Raw genomic sequence first — 18,236 nt, forward strand, 5'->3', positions numbered from 1 at the left:
TTATTTGGAGTTATACTAAAAAGTAATAAAATGGAAATAATATAATCTGTATTTGATGGTTTTAATCTTCATAGGAGAGCTTTAATTAATTAGCTGAGCGATTAAAGAAAACAATTGGTCAGGAGTTTTAATTTAAGTAAATAAATCTAATTTCCTAATAAAATTGTCATTTTAAAAATATAATATGACTTCATTTCAACAATAATAGTCATAGTCATAAATTTGATAATTGCTACAAATCATATTATAATATGTACAGCTTTTATAAAACATGCACAGTATCTGATAGGATTAGAAATTTAAATGTCCAGTTTGTGTACAAAAATCTTTTGACAATCTTTTTATTTGCAGCAGATATAAATTGGTATCTTAAAAATGATAAACTAAAAATGTTCTCTTCTTGTAGTTAAAAAAACCCTTTTTGATTTGCAAAAAAAGTCAAGTTTATTGATGTGAGAAAATATTATAGTGATTGCAAATATATCTAAATTGTAGTTTGAAGTGTGGGGTCCTCTTCTGCTTAGCCCCGCTTACATTTTTGATCAGGAAAGGAAAACATGCTGGTGCCTGCAGGAGTCCTTTTCGACTGGCAGAACAAACAAAACCAACACAGTTAAAGCAGTTGACATCTAATGCCATCTGCTGAGGCCAGGAATGCTATGAGGAGACCTGAGAGCCTCTCAGCGTCTGACCAAGACAACAGGCCCGGCTCCCGGCCGTGCTGCGTCTCCACTCGCCAGTATTTCACGTGTAGTACAGATGAGTCACTCGCTGTAATCACTAGCCTCTTTAATTGAAGGATGTTCTGGTTTAATGTTCTCTGTAGGATCACAGGCTTACATCACAAGTCAGGGAATTATTGTGTGTGCATTTGTGCACTTCATCCCTCTAAAATTGCCCCCCCCCCCCCCCACCCCCCCATTCCTTTTTCATCCTCTAATTCCTGTCATTTTCAAACGCCTGCTCTTTTCTGTGTTTAGAGAGGTGTGTGTTAGTAGATGAAAAGCGAGGAAATGGAGAGGTTAGGATAGGCTAGTGTGCCAGACTGCTTGCAGAGTGGCCTCCGTTCTGTGTAGACAAACATGACAGTGTGTGTGACCGCCTGCTGCAACCATTCACTCACACAATAACCTTATTTATTCAATTAACAGATAATGAGCAGACTGATTTGGGGCTGTTTACACTGTGTATTTGCTTTACACAGGGAGAGATCAGGGTGTCTCTACCTGGCTGCTTATCTCCATGTGTTGCAGCAGTGTGTACAAGTAGGAGTAGTCAGGCGATGACGGTGGCATTGTTTGCCCAAGGCCTGATGCCTTCCGCGTGGATGTTTCTAACCGGCCGAGCTCTACTCCTCTTCTCTCAGAGTGCAGATTGAAAATGGTGAAAGACACAGAGGGCTAATTGATCCTGCCTCAATCGGCTATTTGTAAGGAAGAAGGAAAGGGAAGAGGGGGAGAGAGCGCGAGAGAGAAAGACGAAGGAAATGGGGGACCGGCTATTAAGTAGCCTGATTAGTGGGCAGGGGTTGTTTACTAAATACCGTGGGGTGTTATTTTGTTAACACATCACTGTTTGAATCTGAAAATAGGCAGCTGAAAGAGCAGGAAATGAGCCTTAAAGATTCTGGCGATTGCATCACTGGTCTTCAATCACTAATACCCACTTGTGTGTTTGTTTGTAAATGGCAATATGTTTACGTTGTGCAAGAAAATATGGAAGCTACTGAGTTGTAAGTCTAAACAGAAATCTTAGGGATCACATGTCTTATTGTTCAACACACATCTGAACAGATCATTTAAAAATGTTTCTTTTTATATTTTAAAAAAAACAGTCTTTTGGATAGCTTCTGCAATGTTAATGGGAGCTAAGCAATTTTAGAATTTCTTCTGCTTCCCATTCAGGGTAGGTAATAATTTGATAACATAATAGAGGACTGTGTTAGATTTTAGTGAATTAGAACAACAAGACAGAAGCATTAACGTGATAAAATCGTTAAGATTTGTCACTAGACTTGCTTTCCATCTTTGTGTTGTAAAGCCTCGCTCGTTCTGAGGTGGTCATGGTGGTAGGCAGGTTGTGATAAAATGTGCACCTTAAATCTTGTTTGATGGCCCCTCAAAGGCGAACTGGCCTTCTGGAAATAATTTTAAAGGTTGAAGAGCACAGTATTAACAGATTTAATGTAGCTATTGAGTGAATTGCCGGAGCACCCATGTCAGATTGCACAAAATGAGAGAGACAAATTGCACATCAACAAACACTGCAGCTGTTAATAATTGCGCTTTTAATTACAGACTACATTTTTTAATTGTCTGTGAAGCATTATGTGCGTCCATAATTTATCGCCTAACGTCTTATTTGTTTGCTAGACTGTTGAATAGTCAAGCACAGTATATATGGGATATGGGATATAAAAAGATTTAAAATATTAATTTTTTTTTAATCAAAACTTTTTTTTAAATAATTAGTTTTATTAAGTGTTCTCGTATGTCAGTACAAACTCATTCATATTGTTTTTTTCCTAAGAAATCAAAGTTGAAAAAATGCTTTTATCGCTAAAAATGACATCACAATGTAATTTCAAATGTTTTTTGTTTGTTTTTTAATAGGTGCAGCTGTTGTCTGAAATTCTTGATTTTCAAGGATTAAAACAAACCAAGCTATTTAATGTTACAATTGTTGGCAGCCGTCATTTTTTCGGCCACGTATAGAGACACAAGTGAAGTGTAGCATTTTGTAAACTGTGCCTAATTCCACTCACATCTGTGTCCAATTGTTGTCTGCATCTACATTCTTTGCGAGTGGATTTATTTTTCCTGGGCCACCATGTGGATTCAGCTGACCAGCTTAAGTGGGGATTAGTTGTTTTAAAGTTAGATTTTGATTAAAGCATTGTTTTTCAAAAGTTGTAACTCACAACACATGCCTTACATAGTCTGTAAAATTCCAACAATGCCCTATAAAATCTATATATCCATTTAAAATGACACAGGGAGTGCAGAACAGAAAACTGTAAATTGTTCTTTTTTCTTTTTTAGTGTCATCTTTATTTTATTATTATTTTTATTTGCAACAGTAATCATGATGACGTGAAATAAATAAATATGTTTATTGGTTATGTATTGGTGATAAAAGGTAGCCCTCACCTGTGTGGTGACATACATACATGTAGCAAATGAAAAGAAACCATTTGTGCCAGGTCAGACAGCCTGCATTCTGAAATGATCTATGCTAAAAGCTTTGCTGTAGCTATGTTTACCTTTGGAAATGCAGGTCTTGAAATTAGTAAAGCGAAACAAAGGGGCCAGCAAACAACCATGAGTGAAGCGTGTTGTGGCACTTCTTTTTTTTTTCTCTTTCTCTTCATGACACCTCCAGCGCTTCATCTAGCCTGGCTTTGTTCTTATTAGCTTCAAAGACCTAGCAGTTCAGGTTGAACTAAGAAGCACATCAAAGATGCTGAATGCAGCCCTTTTTTTCTTCTTTTTTTTTTAAACAATAAATATTTAGCGGCGCAGAAGAAAGGCTTGTTTTTGCTTTTAAATCCCTGCCCCCCCCCTCCCTGCTCCACTCCCATCTGCCTCACTCCCCCTCTCTCTCTCTTCACCTGGCTGGTTTCACCTGCTGGCAATCGCTGAGACACCAGCATGGTAATGGCTTCATAGGCCTGTAATGCTGAACAGAGACACCAGCCACCAAACACACACACACACACACACACACACACACACACACACACACACACACACACACACACACACACACACACACACACACACACACAATACCACATTACTCCACCACAACACTCTCTCTCCACAATTTCCCCCTACTCTGTGATCGCTGTTAATGTGCTGTGGCAAAATGTGTTTCTCTTTCGTCTTTATGGCTTTTACCTCTGAAGACTTTCTTTTACATTGATATGACTGTATGTTTTACATCCCCTCAGCATATTTTAAGCTTTGGAAATGCCAGGAGGAGGCACCATTGTTGTACATAGCTTGTAAAGAGAGGATGAAATGTAATGGTTATTTTTGCTTAGATGGCTGTACTATACTGCAAGCAGCGGGAGAGAAGGCAGATTGTAAAGCTGGAATGGCATTCATAAAGGCTTTGCCTTGGTGTGAAGAGCAAAGCCTGTTGAAAAGAAGGAGAAAAAAATTCTAAAACCATGCAGCTCAGCTTACTTTTGCTTATGTAAACAGTCAGCCATTAAAAAAAATCATGCCAGGATTTTTGAAAAAAGATTATATATGTCTTTTTTTTTTTTTCCTGACCAGTTGAATACCTTTGACCTTTTTTGGACCCTGTATTCCCATGGTGGGCTACAGTCAGGTCTAATATAGTGTTATAGCCATGCAAGTATATGGCTCTTCTTGATGTTTGGAGAGAGACGAGCAGAGCGGGAGTGGACAGCAAAATGTAACTGTCAGCTAAAGGAGAGTAATAGAGGCATTCGTAGCGTCATAGGAAACATATGTGGCTCCATATGCTCTCCGTGTTCTTGTTTCCAGTCTCTTTCATTGTCTGAGATGCACCACTGATCTGGGGGCCTCTAAAGTGCCCTGCGTGTGTTATGTGTGAGTGTGCATTTGCACCACTGGTCTGGGGGCCTCTGAAGTGCCCTGTGCACGAGTGTGTGTGTGTGCACACATGCAGACATACAGGCATGAGTTATGTGCCTCTGTGTGCTAAAGAAAAAGTCATAAGCGTTGGTTTTTGTGTTGCCACTGAGAAAGACAAGATTTATATAATGTATGTGTAAGTGTATATATCGCTCTCTTTCTGCCTCTGTGCCCACAGTGAATAGGCTGTGAAGTTGTGTATTGCTGAGCTGCAGCATGGCCCCAGGCTTAGGCAGGCCCGCGGGAAGCAGCCCTGACGATCATTAGGACCTGTCAGTAGCCCGGGAGGGGGAGTGCTGATAAATTTCAGATAGTGTCAATTGCAGATGAAAGATCTGCTGAAGATGCTAGGGGTGTCATGCTTGACTTGTCACTGCTCAACAAGTCCCATCTCCCTTCCAGCAGCAGACTACCTCAAGCAGGAAAGCAGGCAACCCTTTCTCCCACCCTCGGTTACCCCCTCAGACCTCGCTATCCCCAACCCCTCACCCCTTTGCCTACCTTCACTCATTCACCCCCACAACCCCCACACCCCTTCCTGCTTACCTTGGCTAAGCCGCTTTGCATGTTGATTGGGGGAGGGCTAATCCAGTTTGCAGCTGTCGTAGACCAATGATGAATCACCTTTCCGTCATTTGGCCATGCTCCCCTTGCTCAGGGAGGAGGGAGGACCTGTAGGAGGAAACAACATTGGAGCAGGGCTGCGGCTCGGAGAGAGACAATGTGAGCCTCTATTCCCCCGCTAGCCCTCTCTTCCCATTCTGTTCCAGAATAACAATAATGTTTTTTTCAGACAAGGCTTTTTGTGTCATGGATGGTTTTGGACTGTGACATCGAGCTGCAATAACAAGTAGTGACATTGTCTCTGCTGGGGCAGGTGGAGGCAGAAAAAGGAAAGGGAGTGTGGTTTGAGAGGACTGAAAGCCGCCTAGGTCCAGGTAAGAGCACAGCTGAGCCAGTGCCAGCTGCATCAGAGACATGTAGCACTTTGCATGGCATCAAAGATCAGCTTAAATGCTCTTCTAACAACTGTCAACTTGTCTTAGCCTACTGTGTTGGCTGATTTGAGATAGCAAAAGTTTTTTTAGCTATCATTAATGAGAAAAAAGTTTGGAAAAAGGAGAAGAAAATTGGATTAAGTAGTGAGTGATTTAATTCTGTATGACCATTATTGTGCTTATATTTATACTTTGGTGTTGTTGCATGCTTGCAGGGTGTGATATTTTTAGATGAGGAGTAAATTAATATACCTTTGGGAAAAGCACAATGTAGCTGCCATTATTGGAGTTTGTGTGAAGAATGCTCACTTGGGCTTTTGTTGTTGTTTTATATTATTTCTTAAAAATATATGTCTTCACTTAATATTTATACTGGACTTAAACCACAAAAATTTACATTTTCTAAACTATACTGCAAAGTATCACAATATCATAACATTATAGTAAAATCATCTTAAATGCAGTAAATGCATATCATAATTTAATCTTTTTATCTCATAATTCTGTTGTGTTCGTGCCATCTGATAGCACTCAGTGTACTCAGAGTTACTTGAGCATTTATCTTTGTGGCCTTGTGTAAAAGGCCAATGTTTATTGATAGAAGAGATACACAGAACCCTGAAATATAATTGGAAATGGCAGTATAATGTACAAAACATTTTGTCATAATTTCATTAACTCACTATTGCAATGGGAACGGTGGCAGAGGAAAATAGGGTCTAGAGTTTGTGGCCGTATTTTTCAAATCACTCATGCCTTCTTTATACTCCATTGTCTATACTCGATCAAATCCTTTGAGCGCACAAATGAGAAGATAGAATAATGTTTTCAGTGGCATGGTCTTTTGTATAAACACAGAAACAATTAAGGAGCTTGCCAGAGCAAACACATGCCTCATGATCTTCTCATCTGCCCATCACTGAGGCATGGCCTCTTATAATCAAGCAGAGTGCTGCACTTTTAACAGGCACATTAACTATTGCCTCAAACCAGCAAACATCTGTTAACAGTCTTCGGTACCACACAATACAATATACACTTAAAGCCATTTTTGCTCCAAGATACATCAGAGCAAACTAACAGTAATCATTCTGTGTTCATTTAAAGCATTGACTCGCAGTGAGATTGTTGTAATAAGAGAAATCGGAAACTATCTTGTCAAAATGTTTACTATTCATAGCTTCAAATCCACACAGTTTGTCTTTGTGCATATGTGAGAGAGAGGGTGAGTGTGTGTGTGTGTGTGTGTGTGTGTGTGTGTGTGTGTGTGTGTGTGTGTGTGTGTGTGTGTGTGTGTGTGTGTGTGTGTGTGTGTGTGCCTTTGTGTACTGCTTCAGTTTTCACAAGTAACATTTTTTCTCATCAGTTGCTGTGACATTATATTTCCAGTATTTTGTATTTAATAGTAAAAATCATGTGCAAGGAAGTTATCAGTAATAATATGTGCAATTGTATTTTTCAAATTTAATTTTGAAGGGATGTTTTGGTTTTTTTATCTTACAAACCATCTTTTTTTTTTTACTGGGTTTTTTGGTAGTATCATTATGATTTTGTTCACTTGTCTAAATTGGGACTTCTGCATTATGTATATTGTATACACTGCATTGTGTATGAAGCTATGTGTCTTTCCTGAAGGCAGAGTGAAATGTGTAATTTGATTTGGTGTGTGTGTGTGTGTGTGTGTGTGTGTGTGTGTGTGTGTGTGTGTGTGTGTGTGTGTGTGTGTGTGTGTGTGTGTGTGTGTGTGTGTGTGTGTGTGTGTGTGCTTGCGTGTGTGTCTCATTAGGTCTATGGAAATGCAGGATCTAGCCAGTCCTCACAGCCGTGTAAGTGGAAGCAGTGAATCTCCTAATGGTCCCAACCTCGACAACTCCCACATCAATAACAATTCCATGACACCCAATGGCACTGAAGGTATGTGTGCACTGCTGTTGCTTTTTAGTTGTTCGCTCTGTTTTGTATGATATTCTGTATTAGAAAAAAACTGATTGGAACTGTGCAGTAACATTGAATGTGAGAGAGAGTAAGATTTGAAAGAATCTCAATTGAAGGTTTGTGCAGGTTATACTTTTATATAATAAGTCATAAAGTTCTTGATTAGCAGCTAATGCAAGTATTTTTTTTTTTTGTTGGTGGATTTATTTTAAATAGCCTTCTTAAAGTAATATAATGTTCAGAAACCAGTGCAACAATAGTGAAAGTGCATGTATAAAAAAATCAGTTTTCAGCTTTTGAACATAGATTATTTTTGACCAGTATATTTGCTGTCATAGCATTTACAGCTTATACAATTCATGGCTACTAATGATTGTTTCCCTTGACTATTAGCTGTTTATTTAAGTGACCATGTAATTATTCAAAGCCCACGGCATGGAAATGATGGAGTTTTGCATGAGGTTTCTACTGTACATAGTTATTTACTCAGGTGATTCACCTGCACGTAAATCTGAGCCTTTGTTTAGTGAAGCAGTCATGCCCATGTCACAAACCAATACGAATTATTAAAAACATCCCGCCTGTCATGAAATCCTCAGGTTAGTCTGTGTTTTGAGCTCAGGTTCTTTTTGTTTTGTTTTTGTTTTTTTGTTTTTGTGTGTGTGTGTGTGTCTGTGTGTGTGCATTCATGACACAGGATCCGTAGACACGATGCAGACTGTCATATGTCCCTTTGCCATTCTTTCTTTCCCATAGGTGATAACATCACAATGCTTACCACTGCAGACTGGTTGTTAGGTTCTAACTCACAGTCCGCTGCAGGTTTGTCTACTCTTGGTGATACAATGAAAGGACAATACTTGGTGTTCTCTTCAACTTTATTTAAAGAAAGAGAGCAAGAAACTCTTTGCAGTTTACCCTTTAAACCACCTGCTTCACCTGCAAGAAAATTTAATTTGTACTTTTTTTTAAAGTTTTGAAAAGATGCAATTTAACTGCTGCAAAATTTTAACATTTCTTCAACTATTGTGCCTTTCATTTAGAAAATCTTTGGTATTTCATTGTTGTGTTATTCTGTTTTAAGCATGGTTTGACACTAAATGGATTTGAGTCCATTGTTAATGAATGGTCAGGTTGTGAAGTTGCATAGAGAATAGAGTACTGTGCATTTTGTTTTAATGTGGATATTTCATGCTTTTTCCTGAATATGGTGGTTATTTTGTGCTCTGTGACCTGAGTGTGTGCTAGTTTATGCATGCACCTTATCAGTATTTTTTCATCGGTGTGTTGTTCAAAAAAATTTCCCCTTGTCAACATATGTTTCTGCACAGAATGAGCATAGCAGAAACATGTAAAACATGACAGCAAATGGCTTCTTCAACCATGAGGGATTTCTCTGAGCATGACTCCCTTGCCCACATTGTCAATTTGTTTTGCCAAAAAAGAAAAAAAAAATCCTCCAGCCTGCCTGAAGTGAAATGGATTGATTTCAAAGATTCCTGAGCTGTCAGATAGCTGTGAAATCGTCTTTGCAGATCTATCACTGAGTTGTATAATGGAGCCAAGGTCAAACAGCGTTCGCTACACTCTTAAAAAAGATTTTATACACCATACATTTCCTTGACATTTCAATTGTACTTGCACGTCCCTGCGGAGCTCTTTTTTATCTGCAATTCTAACTGTGAAAGGACCAGAAAATCTTGCACACTGTCAATTACTTGTACTCACTTTATTAATGGTCTTTCAGTCCTCAGACCTTAATGTGGCTACAACATAAAAATAGTTTTATCTCATGCTACATTTAAGTATAGATAAGCCATTATATTAATCATCATATATGAATGACAGCAATATAAAATAATAGATTTATATTGCTGTTGTAAACTAGTTAAAAAGCATATTATTGAAATAAAAACAGGACATAAGCTTTACGTTTGTAAATGTAAATGCTTTTCTCCTGTTTGAATGATAAGAATCAGTGATAAAGATAAAAAAAACTAGCTCTCCTGGCGCATCAGATTTATCCTAGCAAAAAAGATTAAAAGATAATAAAATAAAAATACCTATAAATACATGAGCTGATACAGATGTTAAGTTGATAATTATAGTGCATTTATATTTGCTAACATTATTGTTGGAAAGTTGTTTGACCGTTCCTGCTCCCTGCCAGTTCTGTTTTTATTTTAGTAACTTTTGTTGTATTTTCAAAACGTAATTTGGTGAATGTGAAAATGTGAAAGCCTTGAGTCGTTAGACATGAATCATATCGTCTTTTTTTTTTTTTTTTTTTTTCCAAGACATTGATTTGGTGCATTTCGTGACAATGTGGCTTCTCTGTTTGCAGTTAAAACCGAGCCAATGAGCAGCAGCGAAATCGCCACCTCGGTAGCAGACACCTCTCTAGACAGCTTCTCAGGATCAGGTGAGGTGGTGGGAGGAGGGCGGACTGTTTTTCATGAGGACAGTGTGTGAGAGGCGACCAGACACATGAGTGCACACACATACACACACACACACACACACACACACACACACAGCTGCAGAACTGATTAGTGAGAGATGCGCCCGAAGTGGGTGACTGGTAAGCTGGGCCCTAGGAAATGTCCCTGCAGCTAAAACGCCGATATGGTGTGTGTGTGTGTGTGTGTGTGTGTGTGTGTGTGTGTGTGTGTGTGTGTGTGTGTGTGTGTGTGTGTGTGTGTGTGTGTGTGTGTGTGTGTGTGTGTGTGTGTGTGTGTGTGTGTGTGTGTGTGTGTGTGTTTAAGAACAAGAGTGTCCCTACCTTACCTTTGTCAGCACATTTATATGCTGTGCTTGCTTGCATATGTGTATTTTGTTTGTATGTGTGTGTGTGCCTGTCGGTTCCCATGCCAGTGAGGACTGAATTATGACCTGTAATGCACTAAGCTTGTCTGTCCAGTGGAGTGACATGGCATCCGGGTGGCACTCACTCTTAACGGGGCTGTTATCCTATCACCCCGTCAGAGGCAGGGTTTTCACACCCTCCTCCTAGCAAGGGAACATCACACAGACACAGGGCCTTCACTAAATAACATTGTAGGAATTGTAAAAAGAAATAAATCCCTAATGTGATAATTTTTTAGGTTATTTTTATCCTACATTCACCGGTGTCTTAAATTTACTATAAACCTGTATTATTATCACTGCATCCAACTGTGCATTATATTATCTTGCTGCTAATTTTCCTGTATTTCCTTAACTGTTTAACTAAGTACTTGATACTTTAACGCTTGAAGCACACACATTTCTGCTATGACTTTTGTCTATGACAATATTAATGAAATTTAGTAATCGTATACCCCATATCCTCCATGGGGAAACCCAAAGCTGCGTTCAGAAGAGCAGGTTTTGTCCAGTGGCAGTTGCTGCTGATGTGGGAAAAGTGTTCAATATTAATAATGTGTGTGAGGGGTTACAGCATACAGTTACATACAGTTAGCACTCCCCGGAACCAAATCCCTTATTTTACATGTCACAACCAATTAAACAGATGTTTCAAGACTGTGCCACTCTGCTGCAGTTAATGCGAGTAATGTGGCAGAACTTTGATTACTGCCTGAGTTGTTCAGACTTTTAATTAACATAGAATTGTATTAAATGCATATTTCTAGTTAAACACTAAAACTGTTTTGATTTATACCTACATATGTTGTGTTTTATTTCAAATTAACCCTAACCCTATTAACTTGCAAATTATATTTTTTAAAATGATTGATTAAATTAAAACCAATAATGGCGTGAAAAGTGTCAAGTATCAAGTTGTTAAATGAAGTCTTGCAGTTGAGAGACAGGATCTCCCGTGTTGAATTTTATCATTTATTTTACTTTTTCCCCAAAATTGACATTTAAATTTTGCAAATGAGGTCTAATATTGATTTCTATTTTCATACTGATAAGAGTTTATTTGAGGTTTTACTTTTCTAATACTAGTGGTCGGAAAATTCTCTGTCTATTAGTTTGTTCTTTTTGCTGAAAACAAGAGTACTTCTGTGGATATGTGTGACTGAACTTCCACAAGTTAATATCACTGTGGAACCACACAGTCACACGCCTAATGAAGTAATGATTATGCAGTAGCACTCATTACCTGCAATCAGTGATGTCACTTCCAATGTGGTTGTGGCTTTAAAGGCCCAAGCAACTGAAGCCACAGGCCGAGACTGATTCAGACCATCCTGTGTGTGTTTACACCAGCGGTCGTCATAGCAGCCTAGAAGTATCTCAGAGATACGCGGGTCAGCAGAAGAATCTGATGTTCTTACCTGATTATTTTACTTCATTATTGCTGTCCGGTTTTCAACCTTAAATAAGGTTACCGAAATAAATAGAGTAATGCAATGTAATTACTCTTTCCTCGGAATCCAGAAGTTCTGTTGGCAAAAGATAATATTTACCTTATTTCTTGGTGTTTAAATTTGTGCTTGCCTCTTTTCTTTTTAACTCTCCTCAGCTATTGGAACCAGTGGCTTCAGCCCAAGACAAACTCACCAGTTCTCTCCACAGATTTACCCTTCCAAGTAAGGCTTCTTTTATTTTTCTTTAAAAAATAAGCAGCATCCAACTTCATTTGGATCTTTAATTAGATCCTTCTGCTAGATCGAGAGGTTTTGACTGGCTTTGTTTGCCTGGATGTCTGCAGCTTGCGTACTCTGAAATCTGTTGTAATTATTATCTTGCAAAAATTTCCTTTGCCATTTATTGTTCTTTCACTATGTATATGAGCTGTGCGATGCTATCTGCCTTACAGCTTGGCTCAGTGTTTAAAATGAGGTAGCACAATCACAAAGAATTTGTCAGTTAGCAAAGTTTGTGTTATGGTTTTGAGGGTAAAACGCGGCCCTCTTTCTTCCTGCCTTCCTTTCTCACTTTTGTCTTTTATTTCTTTTCTCAAATAGCAGAACATATCCACATATTCTTCCTACCCCTTCATCCCAAAATATGGCTGCGTATGGGCAGACACAGTACACCACAGGAATGCAGCAGGCCGCAGCTTATGCTAGCTACCCCCAGCCTGGCCAGCCCTATGGCATTCCAGCCTATGGTAAGATCTGTCTAACACAAATCTTAACCTCCTCTTGTCTGTTTAAGAAGTGCCTGTTAATATTGTCGGTGTTCTTTACATTGCATGCTGCATGAGTAGGTGAGAAAAGTACAGCTACATAATAAGACTAAACAATTTTCCTTCCTGAAGGTCAGGACCTTGCTTATAACAAACCATGTTCCCACAATTCCTCCTGTAAAGCAGGCACAGCAGATATGCTGAGTTGTTGTTTAGTGCCTGCATAGTCTCCTTCAATGCAATAAAACCGAATTTGCTTGTCAAGCTGTTCAGATATGTCTGACAGATTAGTGATATAAATCTGAAAACAAAAACTGGTTTCCTCTGGCATTGCTAGAAAAAGCATGGAGTATATGGCTCACTGTAGGCTTTATTTGTCCAAAGTCTTTGGAGTGATTTGAGCCCAGATGACTCTTCAATATGAGGAGGAATTTACACTGTTTGTTTGAATGGAGCCCTGCAACCTACCGTTGCATGGAAACTACATTGTAACAAATTCAATCTAAGCAGTGGCCAGTTTAATTCACAAACAAAAGCAAAATGGTTTATTAATTTTGCAACCTTTCACAGATGGCAGATCTTAGATAATATTAATAATAATGTTGATAATAATACAAAATCAAACAATCATATTCTAAACAGGGTTTTTGGATTTACAGGCAAGTTGACAACTCCTGCAGTAAGAGATAATATTTCTAAACAACTGATAATAGTGAAAATCAGTAAACAGATAATCAGCAGTCCATTATGATTAGTTTGTTATAGTAAGTGACACAGCCTGTCTATGTGTCCCTTTGCTGTGTCCAGTGTAATTTAAACCAGTGTGTTGACTGTTGTCTGTGCATCAAACCGATCTGGTGTCACTAACTGATTTAGGTCCATTGTGGGCAGGCATAAAAACAGAGGGGGGTCTGAGCCAGTCTCAATCCCCAGGACAGACGGGCTTCCTAAGCTACAGCTCTGGCTTCACCACGCCGCAGACAGGACAGGCTCCCTACAGCTACCAGATGCAGGGTGAGGGCATCTTTGTGAATCCTTCATCTTTTTCTATGTTCATGCTAACAAATCATTATGGGTGTCTGTATGGTGTCCAAATGCAGCCTGAGATGCCATCAGTCTCTCTTCAAGCTGGCAGCATGCCCAATTTTAAATGTTAAAATGTTCACAGCAAAATATATGAGCTGAAGTTTTCCAACAATCATAAAAATGGTTGCTGGTATGTTTTTTTTCTCCTGTTTTGTTTATCTTTTTTTTTTTCTTTCTCACTCAGACATGTCTCTTGCTTTGTTTCTCTTCCTGTCCTGCACCACATTGTCAACTCAGTACTCATCCACTCTGTCCTATGTTTACATTATTTTTCCAATGTCACGTATTGGCTTTTTTCTCCTTTGACTTCCTCATTTGTTTAATTTAAATATCGCTGCCATGTGTTCCCTCTGTTTGCCCAATCCAATTATTTTACTCTTTTTATAGAAGATTAGAGAAATAGGTCTCTGTCCCTGATTTAATAGCATGCAGAGCCGGACTGATTCACAACACGGCCCTCTGCCTCACCCCAGAATCTGGTTGCATCCAGGCAGTCGTTATGTGCGGCCACAACGGCTGCTTCCTTCTCCTCTTAAAAGAATCAACACAGATGGAAAAATGGCAGGCACTTAGGAGGCAGCAGCCATGTCGCTCCCCACTCCTCAGCCTTTGTTTTTTTTCTCCCTGTGATCATATTTGTATTTGTTTAAGAGCTGAGACTGTAGAGATTTATGGGCTTGAAACCGATAAAGATGAGTTGCTGTACCCTGCACTCCCCCTCTTTTGCTCTTTCTTTCCAGTAATTCAGTCAGTTTAAGTGTAGATTCAGCCTGCTGCCATATACTGTTTCTTTTACTCTCTCTTTTGTATTGGTTGAAAAAGTCTCAGTTCCACCTGCACCAGGCAAGGACATTTAACTAACTTAACTAACTCTTTGTGTTCTGTCCTGTAATATCTAATGTGTGACAGTAGAAACATCTCCACATGTTGTTGAAAAGCCTCCAGAGCATCTCACAATAAATAACGCCAGCTCAGCAGCAGATGTGGCGCGGGGAAGCCTCTTTTCCACGCCTCTTAACCAAATACAGTCGGCCACAGCCGGAGTTTTGCAGCGCGCAGCCAAGAGCCTGAAAAAGGAAAGGCAGAGAGAGAGAGAGAGAGGAAGAAAGGGAACAAGAGACGGAGCATGTGAGGCAGAATGCACAAGCTGCTATCCTGCCCTTAGTGGTTTAACTCACGATGACAGTATTATGTGCCCATTCATCTTCTCAGTATTATGCTCTTACACTGTCTTTCTCTTTCCCTCTGTCGATCTCTGTCTCTCCCTCACTCTCTGCTGCTATCTCTGGTTATCAGATGCCCCACGCAACGTTAAGTGTGTTAGTAATTGACAGCCATGTTAGATGACAGATTGACCACTATTTTGGCCTCTAACTCTAACTGTGGCTCTGGCCGTCAGCTGTACCATCATCATTACTCTCTCTGGCCTATTGATCTGCCTGGGCGAGGTGCCTCAGGCCTGGGTGTCCCAACCAAAGACTCTTTTTCCACATCTGATACTCCCCCTCTCTCTCAGTGTCCCTGCCACCAGCCTGTAGCCAGCTGTCAGGACGGAGTACGATTAGATTAATGTTTTTGCTCCTTGCTTTCTTGCCCAATGTCATGGAGCTTTGTGTGGGTGCTAAAGTCATGGCACCAAATCTTAAAGGGGACAAAGGCGTTTTTGTGTGCAACGGTTCTGCGATCCCACGTGGAGGTTTATATAGTGCATTTCGTAGCTTGTCATAAAAAAAACTTAAACATCAGAGTTGTGCAAAAATACTGCGACTGTGCTGATGGTGGGATTGAGCAGATGCTAATTAGGTGAATAATTGGATTCCAGCTTTCCGTCCCAGTGGCAGTACAAGCTGAAGAAGCCAAAGCCTTGGTTGCCTTTTTAAAAAGAGAGCCCATCTGGACTTGATAGCCTATTCCCAAGTGGGGCATACAAACTTCTGCTACAAATATTGTGCACTGATGATAGACATAGCCCATGGCAAGGCGACTGATCAAGCAAAGCAAATGGACTTCCAATGTGTGGAGCCAGAAGGCAGGAGGGAAGGAGGAGAGGAGGGAGGGACAATGTCTGGTCTTGAGTGAGTGAACTAACTGGAGCAGGACAGGGGGAGGGAGAGAAAACATGCCCCCCCGGGGAACCACAAGACCCCCTCTTTCTCCCCCAACCATAACCAGCACCACCACTCCCAACAGCATGGGTCCATTCTCACTAGGCTAGCAAGGGTCCCCTTGGCTTTTATGTGGCTCCTTGTTCTCCACAGAGCAACCCTCAAACCCTGCCAGTGAGAGCTTTTATAACTGTTTGAACTGTGCATTACGCTAATTTGTTGTCCTTTGCAGCCTTACTCTTCCTTGTCTCTGTCTTATTGTTCTGTCAGACTTTCACTTAATTTTGAACTTTCTGCGGAGAACACAACATTTTAAAATTCCCCTCACAGGCCTTGAAATATCAAACAAACCAACAAAGAGAATAGTTCTGAAGGAAAATAACCAGTAGAGGCCAGGATGAAAAACAAGGTAGAAATCTGCTGTGTCTGTGATTGCTGGAAGCAGAAAGTGAGATACTGCACAAATAATTAGTGGATCCTGGCAATCTTTGGAGCTTGAGGTATTTGTTTCTCTTATTTAGCCACTGTGCTGGATACTTAATGAACAGACAAGGCATAACAGTGAACTACTTAGTCTCTATTCCGTGCTTTCCTCCAAACACAACCTTCATGCCCCCACCTCCCTGATCTTTCCCCCTTTTCTGAAAGCTGCTTCATGTTTGTCACGGTGTGGGAGGGCCCTCCTAATGGGGCCAATGACCAGAGGATGAAAGGAACTCCCTCTGTTTGTCTCTGGGAACAAAGGTGTAATTACGCCCCCATTTAGGAACAGTAAATTTATCTCCCCTTTCGTTTTCACTGAAACTATTAGATATTTTTTTTGGCTATGGGAGGATCATTGCACTGATAAATTAAGAAGTGGTTTTAAAGAATGCAATGGTTGAACTCATTAATGTCCCTCATGAATGTATAAAGAATTTGCCACAGAAACAAGTAGTAAAGTAAAGACCCTGTGGGTAATATTTTTAAAGCTTGTAACATCTATGTGGACTTTGGTGCAATTTTAGATTTTTAGGTAGAGCTTTAATTTTGATGAGAAAGTTAACAATTGCCCAAAACTTAAGTATTCTTATTGTTTTATATATTTACAAATTTGTAATTATGGTGCAAAAAAAAACCTTTTTTTCTGTAAGATTAATGAATAATTATGATCTTACAAATTAGCAAAATAATGGGATCATTTTAGCTTTAATACAGATACAAATCACACCCAGTGACTTTAGCCCTCTAGCCTTCTGTCTTACTCTGCTTGTCACCCTGCTGTCCCTGTGCCAGTCTGTGATCCCCTTCAAGCTGCCTCTCCTGCTGCTGTCTTGCCTGACATGACAGTACAGGTGGATGGCAGTTAAAGAGAGAAGTCGAGGCCCCAGGGGCAGTCACTGCTCTTCTCCTCTATAACTCATGTCATGTGTATTATTAAGCTATTAGATGCTATCAGCTCCCTTGAATTATTTAATTACCCAGGAGGACCATCCTTTGAGCAAGTGAAAAGGGGAATATACATATTCATTCAGGCTGAATGTCAGTAGCAACCCCCCCAGTGCAACTCACCCAGACCTTACCCTTCCGTTTATATTTCTCACTGCACTGCCCCTGCTCCATCCCACTGCATCCACTATTTCCCTCCCTTCTTTTCACCACACGCCACCCTTCAGTAACTCGCACACAACAGTCTCTTGTGTTCCTCACATTGTGCGGGCTTGGGCAGCTTTGGAAGCAGGTCCAGTCCGCCTCTAACCCTTTTTTACCCCCCCCTTCTCCGTCATTCATCAAGCCTGATCCAATCACTGATAAGGGAGGAAAAAGAGAAAGATAAGGCCACTGTTGGGAGCTCTCCCTCAGGCCTCCCTCTGTTCACCACCTCAAATAGTTGTTTCACAAAAGATATTTCTTTTTTTTTCTCTTAACAATGGACCATTTCATCTCTGTCACTGCACTGTAGATGCTATAATGTTTTCTGACATAAAATGGTGTTTTTCCTTCAAGGTGGTACTTTCACAACAACGTCAGGATTGTATGCAGGAAACAATTCCCTGACGAACTCAACTGGCTTCAATAGCGCACAACAGGTAGTTGCACTTGTACCTTTTCTTTCTTTTTCTATGTGGTATCAGAATATAGTGATCAGTTTATGTTCGTTTGAATCACAGACTTCTTCTCAACCTGGAAATCTTTAAGAAACATGCATACTCAATATGTTACATTTCATCCGTGACACATTCAAACATAAATCACTCAGGATGTCAAAAGCTTTGTATGCAGGATTATCTACTGTACCTCCTCCAACACATATGTACACGATGCCACAGAGGAAAGGGAGAAGAAAAAAGAAAACAAGACAGATCGTTGTCCAGATGTAGGACAGAACAGACATATGTTTGCATTTATGTTTTGGAATCTGCAC

General features: G+C 40.0%; 1 protein-coding gene across 6 annotated transcripts in view; it reads left to right on the plus strand.

The window, feature by feature from the left end:
• Positions 1-7,416: 7,416 nt before the first annotated feature.
• The window catches only part of eya1 (EYA transcriptional coactivator and phosphatase 1), a 31,416-nt gene continuing 20,596 nt past the window's right edge, over positions 7,417-18,236 (plus strand). For 2 of the 6 annotated variants that reach the window (XM_062441188.1, XM_062441191.1), the window contains exons 1-6: positions 7,417-7,540; positions 9,906-9,983; positions 12,033-12,099; positions 12,478-12,623; positions 13,533-13,655; positions 17,819-17,901. In XM_062441188.1, coding sequence (XP_062297172.1) covers positions 7,417-7,540; positions 9,906-9,983; positions 12,033-12,099; positions 12,478-12,623; positions 13,533-13,655; positions 17,819-17,901 — 621 coding nt within the window. Of the gene's footprint in view, positions 7,541-8,317; positions 8,384-9,905; positions 9,984-12,032; positions 12,100-12,477; positions 12,624-13,517; positions 13,656-17,818; positions 17,902-18,236 lie in introns of all 6 variants that reach the window. The other 4 variants (XM_062441189.1, XM_062441190.1, XM_062441186.1 and 1 more) reach the window with 3 other exon arrangements.

This window comes from Scomber scombrus, chromosome 20 (genome assembly GCF_963691925.1).
Source record: "Scomber scombrus chromosome 20, fScoSco1.1, whole genome shotgun sequence".
NCBI classification, from domain to species: domain Eukaryota; kingdom Metazoa; phylum Chordata; class Actinopteri; order Scombriformes; family Scombridae; genus Scomber; species Scomber scombrus.